At 36.0% G+C, this 18,045-nt stretch overlaps 1 protein-coding gene and 1 pseudogene across 4 annotated transcripts in view; one reads left to right on the plus strand and one right to left on the minus strand.

Moving 5' to 3' along the window:
• CCDC138 (coiled-coil domain containing 138) overlaps nt 1–18,045 on the plus strand; it is a 105,647-nt gene that overhangs the window by 76,056 nt on the left and 11,546 nt on the right. For 3 of the 4 annotated variants that reach the window (XM_004476912.2, XM_004476913.2, XM_058278321.1), the window contains 2 exons: nt 2,639–2,831; nt 16,888–17,064. In XM_004476912.2, coding sequence (XP_004476969.1) covers nt 2,639–2,831; nt 16,888–17,064 — 370 coding nt within the window. The remainder of the gene's footprint in view (nt 1–2,638; nt 2,832–16,887; nt 17,065–18,045) is intronic. The other variant, XM_012518976.2, reaches the window with a different exon arrangement.
• LOC139436782 (uncharacterized) lies at nt 14,087–16,268 on the minus strand (annotated as a pseudogene).

Raw genomic sequence — 18,045 nt, forward strand, 5'->3', positions numbered from 1 at the left:
ACTTGAGTAAGAATGTTAATTCTGTTGTTGGATAAAATTTTCTGTATAAGTCTGGTAGACCTAATTTGTTTCTAATATTTTTCAGGTTCTCTATTTCTTTGTCAATATTCTGTGTATATGTTTTTTCTAGTATTGAAAGTATTATATTGAAGTCTCCAACTGTTACTATAAAACTATTTCTCCCTTCTGTTCTGTCAATTTTTGCTTCATATCTTTGGGGTCCCTGTTGTTATGCCATATATGTTTATAATTGTAATATCTTCTTGTTGAATTGATCTTTTTATCAATATCTGTCACTCATTCTTTATAATAGTTTTTGACTTAAAATTTTTTTTGGTCTCATATTAATATAGTATTTTCCCCAGCCTTTCATTTTCAACTTATTTTTGTGTTTGGTTCTAAAGTTCCTCTATTGTAAATAGCAGATTTTTGGATCATACTTCTTTATCCATTCTGTCAACCTCTGCCTATTGATTGGTGGGTTTAATTCATTTACATTTAAGGTAATTACTAATAAGGCAAGACTTACTTATGTTTGGGCATTTTTTTGTTTGCACACATTGGCATTTCTGGGTTGCCAGCTTTTTCAGCTCTAAGTCTGGGATATATGAGGCAAAAGGAAAACTCAGGGACCTCACTAATATGTTTTTCCTTGGATACTGAGATCCCTAGCTCATCCGTTCTTCTCTCTACTTTTCAGAGTCTTTTTATGTTTGGTCTTTATATAATAACCAGAATTTTTAGTTGTACTTACAGCAGGAAAACTAGGGAAAATTATGTCTAGTTCATCTTTCCAGAAGCTGAAGTCTTGCATTTTGTTTTTATTTATTTATTTAAAACTTGTTTAATTTGGGGGTTGAATTTACTCTTAGCTTTTTTTTTTTTTTTGCTAACTGTTAGAGAAGGCAACCTGTCCACAAAATACAGCTTAGTGCTAATGTTAAAGATAGAATACTGCTAAAGATGAACAACTCAAGGTGGAAACTCATGTATAATACAATGAACAAATGGATGAAAATTTCAGCACCCAATAAGTTTCAAATATTTCAGAATCCTTAGGTGAAACTTTAGTAACAATCAAAAATGCTTCTTTGTGAGTTTTTCTCATCTCCTTCAATTAAAGGGGAAAAGTATCAACATACGTTTAAAAAAAAACATGGGAAACGGACTTTGGCCCAGTAGTTAGGGCGTCCATCTACCATATGGGAGGTCCGCGGTTCAAACCCCGGGCCTCCTTGACCCGTGTGGAGCTGGCCATGTGCAGCGCTGATGCGTGCAAGGAGTGCCGTGCCACGCAAGAGTGTCCCCCGCGTGGGGGAGCCCCACGCGCAAGGAGTGTGCCCGTGAGGAAAGCCGCCCAGCATGAAAAGAAAGAGCAGCCTGCCCAGGAATGGCGCCGCCCACACTTCCCGTGCCGCTGACGACAACAGAAGCGGACAAAGAAACAAGACGCAGCAAATAGACACCAAGAACAGACAACCAGGGGAGGGGGGGAAATTAAATAAATAAATAAATCTTAAAAAAAAAAAAAAAAACAAAAAAACATACGTTTAAAAAAACAAAATACAGTTTATTTTTCTGTTATAAAAGTAGTATTAAATATTACTGACTATTAAAAAACAGAAAATAAGGAAAATTGCCTTAATCCTACCATTCTAATGTAATTACTAAAGTAGTATTTTGAAATATTTCCTATTTTCTTATTAGACAAAAGTTTTAAAATACTTATGTATTATTTTTTCCTGATGATATTAAAAACTTAGATAGTATATTTAAATTTGCACTTTTGAGCCAGTCACCACTTAGTCATTGGGCCTCTGATGCTCAGAAAGTAATTTTAAATGCAGTAATTCAAAAGCTAATCCTTTTTTTAAATCTACATTGGATAAAAAATAAATTTTAAGTTATGTCTAAGTCTGGCTTAAGTGCTCTAATCTGTCGTAGTTTGAAATGATCTCCCTTTATTTGGTTCTTAATAGATACACAGAATACCATTAAAGCCTATGTTGTTTTAGTTTTATGCCAGTTTGGTTTGCCCATTTATTGTTGTAGTTTATTCTCCATCCATGATTCTAACTATAAATTGTATTCTTTTGAAATTGTTGAAAGTTGTAAAAATCACTGTGACATTTATAACCATACTGTGGTAGCTATAAAGTAGTGAGACTGTACTTGATCATTTTATAAGCTAACACAGAAGTACTTGATAACTATGGAAGAATAAAGAATGTACAGCAGTAGTTTGCCTCTGTTCCATGGATATTTCTCTGTCAGAAATATATCATGATCTTAAAATATTTTTTATTTGAATCCTATCTCAGTTCTTCTCCTAAATTTATACTTATAAAATCCCTGTTTTCAATGTATTAATTCTAGTAAGATGTTTCCATTTCTTTTAGAAAAATGTAGTTATACTTTAATCATTTTTTAAAAATTGATCATAAAATTGTTACTTTCCAGTCTTGCTTATTTTCAACTCCATTTAATTTTTTAATTAGTAAGTTTGTTTATTATTAGTTCATGTATTTGTATTTGATTTTAGCATTTATTTGATTTTAGCATTTAAAATGTAAGAATACATAGGGTTTTTTTCACTTCTGAACATAAATAAGTATATTAAGATATATATTTTTAACAGCATTCAACTTTTACATCAACATTGAGAAGATTGGGCGAAGACATATTCAAAGGAGTAACAATTAAGGGAATTCATGATAATTCTTTAGAGCATTCTGTGGAGAATAAACCAAAGGCAGCTGCATTCTTTAAGAGTTCCAATTTGCCACTGAGATTTTTATCAACTTTAATTGTTCTCAAGACAGTCACCCAAGGTAAGCATTCAAATATGTTTACAGTATAATTTTTGATAAGAAAAAGTACTATCTAATAAAGCAATTCTTATATAGTCAAAACTGGTTTTACATTTTTAGAATGAGATTTTTGAGTTGTTTTATAATGGCACATAATAAAAAATTACATTTATTTCCAGAAACTGAGAGAATGGAATTTCCAGCTGGATTGTCAGCTCTTCCTGGAAACCTTTGTTTATTGTCTTAGACCATATTTCCATAATATTCTGCTTATTGCTACCATTGCATTTGCCATATAGCTTGAAAATGCTTCTTTGTTTATTATTTTCCGGTAGATCAGGGGTTGGAAACTGTAACCCATGAGTTATCTGGCCCACCCCCTGTTTGTATATAAAGTTGTACTGGAGCACAGCTATGCTTATTTTTTGTTTAGTGTCTGTAACTGTTTCTGTGCTCCTGCAGTAAATTTGCATGGTTGCAACAGAGACTATATGACATCCCCAAAGCCCATAATGTTTGTTATCTGGCCCTTTATAGAAAAAGTTTGTCAACCCTTGTATTAATTCTTAAGCTTACTGAGGAAAAAAAAAATGTGTATTGTTTACCATTGTGTCTCCTGCACCAGGCATTGTGCTTAATGTATAACAGTGCATAAGGAAATGAATTGAATTAAAATAATGTTTCAGTTGAAGTTGGCCGTGACTAACATGACTTTAGTATGCAACTATAACTGTTATATTTTTGTATTATTAAATATGACACTTTTTGTTAAAGTGAGTCATGCCAATGGCAATAAATATACCATCTTTCTGTCTTCCCTATTTGAATTATGTGACTCACATTGGTTGTTTTTTTCCCAGTGGGAGTGACAGTAATTCAATTTAACTAATTTCTCTGAAATATATTCTATTTAGTTCTGTTTAGCATGGAATTGTTAAAAAGCAAAAATCTATAACTCTGTCTTCTTAGTTGTTTCCGCTCTTTATGGTTGTGGTTCTCAAAGTTATATTAGGCTGGGTTGGAGTTGTTTAAAAGGTCAGCTTATGAGAAGGAGGTATTAGCCCTAAAGAAAGTTCAGCATATGACAGACTCAGAAACTTAAAAAATTTTATATTCTAAATAGAATTTCAGTAGTCAGACTGTAGCCACATATTAAAAATATGTATTCATCAAAGAGCACATAGTTTTAATTACAGTTCAAAGCCATTTTTATTTTTGGATTATTAAATCCAAAATATGACCAATAATCATATAATTAAGTATAATCATATGTCAGCATATATATGACATCATTTGATCAAATATAATGTTCATTCTTGATAAAACTCTTAAAAAGGCAAAAACAAGTAAAGAATATTTATTTGAAGTGGAGAAACAAAACAAGATGAAAACAAAAAAGTATATTTCTTTGAAATGGAGAAACAAAACAAGAAGAATTGTCACCAATTCTTTGCAGTACAGTATTGCTGACCACCTGTAATGAGGCATGAAAAGGTGAAAAATAAATATTGGAAAGGAATAGAGAAACTATCAGAGGATACTCTAACTATATAAATCTAGGATATTCAAAGGAATCAGCCAAAAAATTATCTAAATGTAATTTGTATTTCAGAAAATGAGATGCAAAATAAATCCACAAAAATCTGATGACTTCCTAAATAGTAATAAGTGGCCTTAATATACGTTGAAAAAAGAAATCTTGTTCACATAAACAAAGCAAAAAATGTAAAATCTGTATATTAATCTAATATGATGTCTATAAAGTCTCTTCTTGTTACAGGGCATAAATAAATAGTGTATGAATTATTATTGTAGGTTATTATAGATTATTGCTGAAATTAAATGGTAGAAATAAAGGGCCTTTTATTCCTCTTACTTGGAAAGACCAAGGGTAATAAAATTATAAAATGCCTCAAGGGGCTTAAAGTAATAACAAATAAAATTCCAGTATAGTTTGTGTAACCTTAGACAGTGGTAGGGAAGTTTATGTGAATGAAATTTCCAAAGAATCTGATGATTTAAAACACAAACATTGGGACAGAGACTTTTTGCCTTCGCAGATTTTAAAACAATTTTGATATATAGTAATTAAAACTGAGAAATATTGATTTAAAGCGTCAAAATAGAATGACGAGGGTAGGAAATCCAGAAATGACAAAGAATTGACACTTCATATGTATATATTTTTTAAAGATTTATTTATTTATTTATTCTCCCCCCCCCGCCCCGCCCTGGTTGTCTGTTCTCTGTATCTATTTGCTGCATATTCGTCTTTGTCCGCTTCTGTTGTTGTCAGTGGCACGGGGATCTGTGTTCTTTTTGTTGCGTCATCTTGTGTCAGCTCTCAGTGTGTGCGGCGCCATTCTTGGGCAGGCTGCAGTTTCTTTCATGGCGGCTCTCCTTACGGGGCACACTCCTTGCGTGGGGCTCCCCTACGTGGGGGACACCCCTGCGTGGCATGGATCTCCTTGCGCGCATCAGCACTGTGCATGGGCCAGCTCCACACGGGTAAAGGAGGCCCAGGGTTTGAACCACGGACCTCCCATGTGGTAGATGGAGGCCCTAACCACTGGGCTATATCCGCTTCCCACTTCATATTTTTTTTAATGAATGAATCTGCTAAGAAAGAATCTTGAGACAGACCCTTCTTTCAAAGACATCAGAATCTAGGGGTGGTAAGTGTGCCAGCAAATTAGAATACCTAGGGAAGCGGACAACAACAGAAGTAGACAAAGAAGACGACGAAGCAAATAGACACAGAGAACAGACAACCGGGGCAGGGTGGTGGTGGGGAGGGGCGGGAGGGGGAGGGGAAGGGGGTAGAGAGAGAACGAGAGATTAGAATACCTAGATGAAATAATTGTGATAACTGGTAATAACCCAATGCATTAATAGGAGTTCACATAAAGCTGTCTGTTGCCCATCCTAATCCTTTCTGTCTCACTTTTCCTATAAAATTTGTCCAATTCCTAAGTTATTTTGATTTTTCAAAAATTCCTTTTCACCCAGGGATACCTCTTTACAAAAATGATTTAATTATTTCTTTACCCTGTATCCTTTTCAATATAGTCTTCATGAGAAGACCAGTAACTTGCAATAGGTTTAGTCAGATGTTTTGTTACTATTGTTGGCTATTTCTGAGAAATGTTAGTATTTTAAAGTGCAGTTTTAACCTTAGGATATGAAATGGAATTTTAAAATCTATTTAAATAATTTCTTATTAATTTATTATTTTAAGAAACCTATCTGTTTTATCTTGCATCTAAGCATATAATACACAATTGGTGGTATTCCCTAAATTTGAAAAATTATTTGTCCCAGTGCTTATTCTGATTGTGAAAATTATCTTAACATTTTTGAAAGAAATATCTAAGACACTAGTCAGAGTTTATTTAGAAACGTCTTGAAGCTATTTAAAGAATATTCAGAGATAATAATATATAGATTGGTGGTTGGAAGCTATCTTTTAGGTCTAATTTGGTTTCAGACAAGCTTTGAGAGTCAGAATCAAATTTTATTTTATTTTATTTATTTATTTTTTAAAGATTTATTTATTTATTTAATTCTCCCCCCTCCCCCGGTTGTCTGTTCTCTGTGTCTATTTGCTGCGTCTTGTTTCTTTGTCCGCTTCGCTTCTGTTGTCGTCAGCGGCACGGGAAGTGTGGGCGGCGCCATTCCTGGGCAGGCTGCAGTTTCTTTTGCGCTGGGGGGCTCTCCTTAAGGGTGCACTCCTTGCGCATGGGGCTTCCCTACGCGGGGGACACCCCTGCGTGGCAGGGCACTCCTTGCGTGCATCAGCACTGCGCATGGGCCAGCTCCACACGGGTCAAGGAGGCCCGGGGTTTGAACCACGGACCTCCCATGTGGTAGACGGACGCCCTAACCACTGGGCCAAGTCCGTTTCCCCAGAATCAAATTTTAAAAATTAGTTGAGACGCCACCAAATAGGCAGACTAGATATGATTGCCTTAAAATGTACTTGGCATTTTATTTCAAATCTAAAAAATAAAATTTAGAAATATTAAAATACGTTTTGAAATTTATGGGATTGCCTTATGATGTGCGAAAATTACCACCCTCCATCAGATATTCCTCCAAATTTGATGAACTGAAAAAGCTCATAAAGAGACAAATTGGCCCCCAAAGTTGTAAAACCACCCCAGATTTGCCATTTTATGACAATCTTGTTAATTTTTGTTCAATTCACTTTTTATGTAATATTTTCTTTTTAAAAAAAAAAGAGTGTTTATGGCAAAATGTTCACAGCTGTTAAAACTAAGTTGAAAGTACATCACAAGTGTCTTTCATACCATTTTCTCTATTTCCTATATGTTTGAAGTATTCCAAATTAGTCTTTTAAATTAGACATTATTTTTTAAAATGTAAGCTTAGGAGATTTAAAAACTGTACCAGCTTCCAAGGGAAATAAGAGTCAGAACCAAGAGAGAATCCAAATCCTTTGATTTCTACTTATAAAAAATGGTTATGTTTGTATAATGCATCCTAGCAATCTGTCTGATGGAAAAATGTCTTGTGAGCTAACTAATAGATGTGAGTCAAGAAAAAAGAGGAGGGGCTGATGAGGTCTGTAGTTAAAAATGTTGGGGAAATTTAGGGATAAGCCAAGTTGAATAGATGCCATAATGATCATAACAGTAATCATTATGAGCCTCTCAAACTTGAATATACAGTCTGCAAACTTATTTAGCTTCCAAACACTTTGTGGAAGAGCAATATGTAGAACTAATTTTCTGAGGAAGATAATTTGGGAAATGCTGTCTTACAGTTTACAAAGTGCCTTTGTAATATACTTTATAAAGATTTATATTACCCTGAGGAGCACCATCCCCAGCTCCTTATTTCACAGAGGAAATTAACATTAAGAAAATAAGAGGCTCCAAATTCACCTAAGTATCAAATTTCAAGCTGATCAACAGATTTCTTTTTTTTAAGATTTATTAATTTTTATTTGTTTCTCCCTCCCCTCCCATCCCCCCAATTGTTTGTACTTGCTGTCTGCTTGTCTTCTTTTTTAGGAGGTATCAGGAACTGAACCCAGGGCCTCCCATGTGGGAGGGAAGCGCCTAATTGCTTGAGCCACCTCTGCTCCCATGTAATTCCTTTTTGACCAATGTTTTCATCCTTCATTGTCAGATGCTACAAAGAGGTTGAGTAGTCTGAGGATTGTAAAGAGACTATTGGGTCTGAATTTGTCTGAATTTATATAATCTCAGAATATAGCAGAGAATAAGATGAACTCTTAAATCAGAAAACTATATTTGTTTTCACTTTGGTAGGAAGATATGTGGTAGGAACAAATAGATATATCACTAACAAGTTTGATAAATTTAGTAGAAAAAAATAAAAAGTAAGGAAAAAATACTCTTGGAAGAAAAATTTGATAAAAAGATTGGATAACTGCTTTAATAACCCCAATACATGGATATTTATAAAGATAATACCTGGTATCCTTTGAATGGATAGTACAAATCGATTGTTCATATAACAGTGAACATAGGTAATAATGCTTGATATGTATCTGACACTATAATCAAATATTGTGCTAAACCCCTTATAGACTATCTCTGGATATTATTACCCCCATATTGTTGATGAAGTTTATAGAGGTTAAGTAACTGCTAACCATACAGACTGTTTTTGACAGAGTCTAATTTAGTTCAGTTCTACCCATTTCTAAAGTCCATGCACTTGACCCCTGTTATATGCTGTCTATTGGTCCTTTGTGTTGTTTCCTTCTTCGCTGCAGGCTGAGGACTGTAGGCCCAAAATTCACCAGTGCCAAACTCAAATTCTTCTATATCCAGTTGCGTTAGAAATAGCCAAAATAAACAATTTGAGCCAGTCTGCTTTGCATGCCCTGTGAAATTGCTACCAACATCTCCTAGCCATAGAGGAGATAAACCCCAGGACTTTCTAATAAAGATCCTAAACTGATTCTGCCCCTTGGGGGTCCACCTTCCTGACTAAATGACATCACCTAAACATATGAGTCCCCTCTCCATAACCCTTTCTCTAACCCTTCTCTCCTGGAAGTTTTGTTGCCCCTGCTTTCCCTTCTGGATGGTCCTAGCACTGCATCCTCTGGAAGATCTGCTAAGAGGGACTGCTTCTTCCAAGCCACCTGTCAAAGCACCACCCAACAGTGATGAAACCTTTTTCTTGGTCAGCTCCAAAATGCTCAAATTCACAACAATGGCTTTCAAAGAGAGTGTGCTTTGAGAAATAACTAAAGAAGTATTAATAATAGCAGACAATATACAGTGCTTATAATGTTATGGTCTAAGCACTTTTCATACACTAATACAAGGTTATTGGATGTTGGTATTAATACCTCAGTCCTCAGTTTTACAAATAGGAAACTGAGCATAGTGGTTAAACTATGCTGAATCTCTGAAATAAAATTTAACTGTAAGGTTTAGCCTCATATCCATTATATCCACAAAAATTAAATTATTGAATATATTGAATCACTGAGAGGAAGCAGGTAAATTTTGATTGCATTTTAAGTTATAATCAATTTTTGAAGGGTAGTCTACTTGCAGGAACCATCAAAATGTATCATGATAAGATTTATTGCAAGGAATAACTCAAGGGGGAGAAAGTTTAAATGGTATAAATATCACATTAGTGATAATAATGATAAATGATTGGCAAACCTATGTGAAAGAAACATTCACTGAGCGCTTGCACTGTTGTTGGCCTTGTTCTAGTTATTTAACTTTTATTTCCCTCAATAACTTTATGAAGTAGATGGTGGAGTTATTTTTACTGAAGAGCAAACTGAGGGTCAGGCAAATGTAACAGATCCAGATCTTTCTTGACTCAAAATGTTAGACCCTTAACAATATCATAATGAGGACCATAGAATGTTATGTGCCATTAGCAATTATATAGATATGAGAATTTATGTGAAAACATTTTTTGGAAAACATTTATTTAGTAAAAGCTCCGATATGTATTTGCTAATTTAATCTAAATAAAGATAATTGTTAAAAGAAGTCATAGGATTTTTAAATCTATTTATTTGAACAGTTAGGGTTTTATAAAAAAATCATGTAGAATGTATAGAGTACCCATACAGCCCACTTTCCCCCACCAATTTTCCCTATTAGCATTTTGTATTAGTGTGGTAACCTGTTAACAATTGATGAACCAATATTATTTTAATTATACTATTTAGTCCATAGTTAACATTAGTTATAATCTTTGTTTTGTACAGTTCTGTGTTGTTGCTGTTTTTAAATTTTTATTCTGGTAACAAATATGCAACATAAAATTTCCCATTTTAACTAATTTTTTTTAGGAGTTACCAGGGATTGAACTCGGGACCTCATACATATGAGGCAGGCACTCAACCACTGAGTTACATCTGCTGCACCATTTAACTCCTTTTAGGTGTATAACTGAGTGGTATTAATTACATTTACAGGGAAGCGGACTTGGCCCAATGGATAGGGCATCCACCTACCACATGGGAGGTCTGTGGTTCAAACCCCGGGCCTCCTTGACCCATGTGGAGCTGGCCCATGCGCAGTGCTGATGCGCGCAAGGAGTACCGTGCCACGCAGGGGTGTCCCCCATGTAGGGGAGCCCCACGCGCAAGGAACGTGCCCTGTAAGGAAAGCCGCCCAGCGCGAAAGAAAGTGCAGCCTGCCCAAGAATGGCACCACACGCACGGAGAGTTGACACAAGATGACACAACAACAACAAAAAAGAAACTCAGATTCCCGGTGCCGCTGATAAGGATAGAAGCGGTCTCAGAAGAACACACAGCGAATGGACACAGAGAGCAGACAACTGGAGGGAGAGAAGGGGAGAGAAAAAGAAAATTACATTTACAATGTTGTACTACCATCACCACCATCCATTTCCAAAGCTTTTCCATCTCTCCCAACAGTGTCCTGCCCTACTTGGCCTTTAATGTATGTAAATTTATATACTTACTAATTATGCACTTAAACTTCAGGACCAGGAAGATGTAAGGAATTATTTTTTTATTTAGCAGGAAGACAATATAGTAGCTAAAAACCTGAACTCTGAGACAGCTGAGGTTTGAATTTCAGCTCCACCACTGGCTATGTGACCTCAGGGAGGTTAATTTTCTGTTTGTGTTTATACCAAAAAAAAATCTGTTTTTGAAGGTTAAATGAGGGAATGTGAAGATTAGCAAAGAATCTGGGATATGGTAAGCTCTCAATAAACTAGCTGCTATCATTAAAGATCAGAATAGAGTCATATTAGACCTTACACATTATCTGTATAAACCACTCTGATACTTAGTGGCTTCAAAAAAGCAACAGGTTTTTTTATAGGCTTACAATTCTTCAGGCTGGCAGTTTGGTTTGCCGATAGCTGGTCTGGGCTGGTCTGGGTTTCTTGGTTAGACTAACCTGGTCCTGTTTACATGATGGCAGGAGAGTTCCCCGCTGGAGAGTAGAAGACAAAAGGCTTCTCTAAGCCTACGTTGCTAACTCATGTGTCATTTCTGCTGCATTCTGTTGGTTAAAGAAAGTCACAAGGTCAGCCCAGATTCAAAGGATGGGCAGTTTGGCAGGATGGAAGTTTCTATGAAGAATTTCTAATCATTTTTTAATCTACCACGTAGACTAAATAATGAAAAACTTGCTCTTTCATACTGATTTAAGACCAATAGATTGACTTTGAAAAAAAAATAATTTGAGGTGAAATTCACATAACATAAAATTAACCATTTTAAAGCAATTCGGTGGCATTTAGTGTATTTACAATGTCATGCAAACATCGCCCACCTATACCTAGTTCCAAAACATTTCCATCACACCAAAATAAAAACCTTACCCTTTAAGCAATTTCTCCCAGTTAATCCTCTTCCCAGCTCCAGGCAACCACAGTCTGCATTCTGTCTCTATGGATTTGCCTATTCTGGATGTATTGTATGAAATGGATCATACAACACCTGACCTTTTGTGTCTGGCTTCTTTCATTTAGCACGGTGTTTAGGTGATTCTTCCTTACTGTAGCATGTATTAGTACTTTATTCCTTTTTATAACTGAATAATATTCCGTTGTACGTATATACCAGTTTGTTTATCCATTTCTCCTTGATGGCACTTGGATTGGTTCTACCTTTGGCTATTGTGAATAGTGCTGCAGTGAACATGTGCTTGTTTGGGTCCTATTTTCCGTCCTTTGTGTCTCTATCTGGGAGTGGAATTGCAGAGCATATGATAATCCTATGCTTAACTTTCTGAAGAACCGCCAAACTGTTTTCCACAGTTGCTACACCATGTTATATTCCCACCAACAAAATAAGGGGGTTCCAGTTTTTCTACATCCTCCCCAACAATTAGTTTCTACTTGCTATTTCATTTTTTTAAATTATAGCCATACTAGTGGAGGTGATATGGAATTTCATTGTGGTTTTGATTTGCATTTCCTTAATAACTAATGAGGTTGAACATCTTATGTCCTTTTTGGCCATTTTTATATCTTCTTTATGTTTAGATAGCAAATGCAACATGAAGCTGAAGAAATGTTTATCCCAAGTCCTTTGCCCATTTTAAAACTGGGTTGTCTTTTTTTTTTTCTTTTTTTTAGGAGGTACCGGGGATTAAACCCAGAACCTCATACATGGGAAATAGGGACTCAAACACTGAATTACATTTGCCTCAGGTTGTTTGTCTTTTTGTTATTGAGCTGTACCAGAGCAGATTAACTTTTTTTTTAAGATTAGATTACAGCTTTATTGTATTTTTTTCTTCCCTTCCCCTCCCCTGCCCTGCTGTCTTTCGCTGTCTGTGTACATTTGCTCTGTGATCTTCTGTATCTGTTTCTCATTTTATCTTCTCATCATTCTCCTCTAGGATTCACCAGGATTCGATCCTGGGGACCTCTGATGTGGAGAGAAGGTTATCTGTCAATTGTACCCCCCCAGTTCCTGGTCTTTGCTGTACTTCACCTTGACTCTCCCCTTCGTCTCTCTTTTGCTGCCTCATCATCTTGCTGTGTAACTCACTTGCGCAGGCACTGGCTCACCACGTGGGCACTTGGCTTTTGTGCACAGTCACTCACCTCGTCACATGGGCACTGGCTTAACATGTGGGCACTCAGTACACAGACACTTGTGTGGACACTCAGCATGACACATGGGCACTCGCATGAGTACTACACTACACGGGACTGGCTCACCGCACAGGCACACTTTTTCTTCTTTTTCACCAGGAGGCCCCAGGAATAGAACCTGGGTCCTCCCATATGGTAGGAGGAGGCCTTATCACTTGAGCCACATCTACTTCCCCAGATTAACTTTTGATGAAGAATAAAAAGGTGGCATTTGATGTCTGGCCACTATTTTGAAAACTCAATAATATATCTATAAAAAGAAATCAGTTTTGATATAATTAATAACTAATTCTTTTTAAATATTCTTTTAGAATTTAGATTGATCTTGTATTTGGAAAATCTTTACTATTAGATTAAAATGACATAATTTTGATTCTTTCTTAAAGATAAGACTTTTTTAAAACATAACCACAATACCCTTATACTCTCAAATGAACAAAGGGCTTTTTTTTTTTAAGTTGGAAACTTGCTTTACCTTCTAGTAGTCAGCCTGTGTAATCTTCTCAGATGATATATTAAGAAGTAGAATAATTTGTGTCTAGTACAGTAGATGGCACTGTGATAAAACTTTTGTTTCTTAAAGAATTAAGTTTAGGATTCATCTATATCCTTTTCCGTCTTATTGCTAAATAAAGATAAGGTTCTAAATAAGGCAAGTCTGAACAAAATCTAGCTACTTTGCTTAGTCTAAATGAACATTTATTTGCAATGTTTTATTAAACTACAAAATTAAGTCCAATCATGTTAAGTGTTTGTTGAGCTAAATTCTACCAAAAATAAAAATGGAGTACACTATAAACTGACCCATAAGCACAGACCTTAATTTTCTCAAAATGCTTTCATGTATATTTTAATGTCACACAAGTTATTATTATTATTAGTAACTAGGGCTTTAAATTGTTTCTTGTTTATATAGGCTGAAATAGCAAAGAAGCAATGCAACATGAAGCTGGAAGAGAGTAAATTTTAATATGGTGACTCTATCATATTTTCATTTATTTCAGAGCCCTCTTTTTTTTTTTTTTTTGGTTGAATTGTATGCTTTATTAAAAAAACAAAACAAAACAAAAATCCCTTAAGTCCCTACATCCCCACCCTGTGCCCAGACGAAAGACGAAAGGAAAAAAGTTACCCCAAAATAAAATTAAAGTGGTTTTAATGAAATTTAAGTTTTGGAATCAAATAATATAAAATGTTGGAACACATGTTTCTCCCCTCAAGCAAGTATAAATGAATAGCAAACTGATTTGTAAGTAAATGAAAAATTTTTTATGATATCATTCATTACTTTAACATATCAGAGGAATTTACGTACCAGGCTAAAGAACAGAAGTAAGAGATTATAGGTGCTTCAGTACCACCCATATTATCTACTAGGACCACAGTGTGAGCAACAGAGAGGGTAGATTCATAGTAGTTCCTTGGATGAAACAGCTTAGGCAGAATCTTCCACAAACACAGGTTTTTGCGGTATCCGAATCTTGGCAAAGATGGAAAGGTATAATATGAGAGCCATATGGAATCCTGTTATATAATATGGTTCATGCAAAAGATTCCAATAAAGTTAATGGTGCTTGCAGCTTTGTAACTGGGAGTTCAGTTGGTTGTTCAAAAGTATTTCCAAAAAGATCCAAATACTCGAGAGATAAATTTTTAAATTCGCTAGGTAGAAATGGAAGCTTATTTAGACCTGCTGACAAAAAACACAGGTTTTTCAGTTGTCCCATCTTGAAAGGAAATCGAATTAATTTATTATCAAGTTTTAAATCTGTAAATTCTTGGAGCTGGCAAAACTGCACAGGGAGTGCCATGATTTTGTTCTTACTGAGATCCAAACTCCGAAGTGACTTCTGGAGTGTAGACTGACACAAGGCCACAGTAAATGACTCCAGGTGATGTCATTGAGGTTAAGTTCTTGAAGGTGGATGAGGTCTCCAGTTGTAGCTGGAAGCTTTTTTATATGGTTGTGACTCAAGTCTAATTTCTTAAGGTTTTTTAAGCAAAGCATTTGTATATCAACCTGGACAAGCCCACAATAAGAAGTCTGAAGATGTTCCAGAGAATATGGGAAGTTTTTGCTTAGAAGATAGTCTTTTTTTTTTTTTAAAGATTTATTTTTTTATTCATTTCTCTCCTTTTCCCCCCACCCTGGTTGTCTGTTCTCTTTATCTATTTGCTGCGTCGTCTTTGTCTGCTTCTGTTGTCAGCCTCCTGGGAATCTGTGTTTCTTTTTGCTGCATCATCTTGTGTCAGTTCTTCGTGTGTGTGGCACCATTCCTGGGCAGGCTGCACTTTCTTTTGCACTGGGCGGCTCTCCTTATGGGGTGCACTCCTTGTGCGTGGGGCTCCTCTATGCGGGGATACTCCTGCGTGGCAGGGCACTCCTTGCGCGTACCAACACTGCGCATGGGCCAGCTCCACACGGGTCAAGGAGGCCCGGGGTTTGAACCTCGGACCTCCCATGTGGTAGACGGACGCCCTAACCACTGGGCCAAGTCCGTTTCCCAGATAGTCTTTTTTGGATGTGTTAACCATTTTAGTTTTATATTTTTCAAATACTGAAGTCTTTATTGGTGTGAGGGTTGAAAGTGATGCCTCAACATCAGACCTCGATGAGCCAGTCTCACCGCTGAAAGGAAATTCTTTAAACTACTGGAATTGGCCTGCTTAGATAGATATCCACAGGCTGTTCCTTTAACCGAACAGTGGCTTTCCCTTCATCCACAAATTTGGTGAAGAACTGATCAATATTCTCCTTTAGCTCATATCGAGTCCCACACTTGTCTTTCAGGGTAGAGATGAGTAGACAGGTGGAGTCGGGGCCGCCTGTTTCGACCCCCACCCAGGGCTGCGGTCGACTCCTGGGCGTCTGCTGACAGAGGGTCAGCACCGCTCGGATGCCTCTGCCCCGGTTCCTCAGCCCTATGGCAGGTAGCTGCCGCCAGGCCACCTCCACCTCGCAGTGCAGCTCGCCAGAGCCCTCTTTTGAACCTTCTCATTTTAAATAGAAATCTCACTAGAAAAATGAAATATTACTTTAACAACAAACAATTTTGTGTGATTTTGAATAGTACTTTTAAACGAGGGTTTTAGAAAACTTGAATATTCTTGTACATTTAAAAGCACAGTGTAAAATTGTAAGAAGTAATGGGGTGTTTGATGTGTTGATGTGTATCTCAACATTTCATTTGCATTGATTTGGGTTAAATTAGTGGGTCTTAGTCTTGGCTTCATAAGCTTCATAATCATCTGTGGATCATCATAAAAATAAAGTTCCAGGGATTCTGATTCAGCAGATGTCATCATAGCATTGGTCTTAGTAAATCTCACTGCCATTCTTAATGGTATATGTATTACAAAAAGTAACCTACTTGAGCACTCCTAATTTTCTGAAATTCTCTTTGAATGATCTGATGTTTGATCTCTGTTAGGAGACATAGAAGAAAAATCCTCGTTTAAAACCTATTTAGCAAGTTTGTATAAAGTTACACTTTGAAATAAGTAAATAGAAAGCAGGGATAACAAAAATATAATCTCAGAAGCTATTATAAAGTCAGAAATACTAATGCCATTCAAATTCTTGGAAGTGTGTAGTAGTTATATTCAAGCATGGAAAATAAGCATTACGTGAGACAGTTACTCTTAAAACATTTTTTCTTTCTTGATATAATAAAAAAACAGTTTTTGTCATTGTTATTTTGGTGTTAAAATCTGAAAATTCTGAATGAAATTTACCCAGTCATACTGTAATTACTTTTCTCTCCCTTTTCCCTGCTTGATTTCTAACAAATCAGTTAGAAAAAAATTGAAATTTTTTTCTGTCATCGCTTGTCATTTGATTTTTATTTCTCTTCTGGATTTGTTAAAGTGATGTTATTCCCCTGTTTCCTTCTGTTTTTGATTACCAATTAGACTACTGATCTAGCAGTTGATTTAACATATTAATGTTTTTCAGCTGATTATCTGGCTCAGGCTTTTGATTCTCTTTGTTTGGACTTGAAGACAGATGAAGGAAAAGCCTTGTTTTTGGAGTTTCGAGCTGTACCAGTAGTATTAAGTCATCTAAGAATATCTAGTAAAGGACTCCTATCCAATGTCATTGATAGTTTGCTTCAGATGACAGTGGAATCTAGTAAGTTTTTAAGTTTTATATACTTATAAAAAATGAAAGTGAGATGATTTTTCCATTCTCCTCTGTTCTTAATATATAACTCTACATATGAGACAGTATTACTATTATTACTATTGTGTTTTATAAGTGCTAAAGACACATCTTTGACAGCTGTGTAATTAAATCATTAATAACATAAGAGGTGTAAAAACTAACACTTTGTCCAAATTTTCACCAATTAGAACAATTTCCAGTAGTTATCTGAGGTATGTGGGAATACTCTGGGAATGTTACATGTGTGAATACCTTTCTCTGTTCTCTTTTGTCCCCTCATTCTGTCAGATCTAATAGAATGTTCCCTATTTGTTCATAGATCATGAGATCATCAAGTGAATCTCAGCCTAAAGTACGAATAATGGCATAGGTGTATACCCAGTTGTTGCCTCTTCAACCTTACTGTTTTTCATTTATCACAGATATAATAGGGATGCTTAACATGAATATTTTCATTTGCTTCAGTTAGCATTGCTCTTTGAACCTCAAGTAACCCCTTGACTTTTATAAAGCAGCCATTTTGCTTGATTAGTTCTTTTTTCTTTTGACTTTGTTTTTTTTTATTAGAGAAGTTGTAGGTTTACAGAGAAATCATGCATAAAAAAACAGAGTTCTCATATGTCATTTAAAGGGGTGCTGATCCAAAGTACCAGAAATCTGTTGACTTTTATAAAGGGTATTTATTTGTAAAAGCTTACAGTTACAAGGCCCTAAAGAGTCCACCTCAAAGCGGCTTTCTCATCAAAGTCTGTTGCTACTTGTTGAAGCAAGATGGCAGACCATCTCTGGTCTCTCTGCCCTTCTTAGCTGTTCACCTGCTCTGTTCAGCTGCAAACACTCAGGCTAATGGCTCATCTCTCTTGCTGGGGCTTCAGCTGTTTGAGCCTGCTTTCTCTCACATGGCAGGACCGCAGTGCAGTGACCAAGTTCTCTCCTCTTCCATGTCTT

This window comes from Dasypus novemcinctus, chromosome 17 (genome assembly GCF_030445035.2).
Source record: "Dasypus novemcinctus isolate mDasNov1 chromosome 17, mDasNov1.1.hap2, whole genome shotgun sequence".
NCBI classification, from domain to species: domain Eukaryota; kingdom Metazoa; phylum Chordata; class Mammalia; order Cingulata; family Dasypodidae; genus Dasypus; species Dasypus novemcinctus.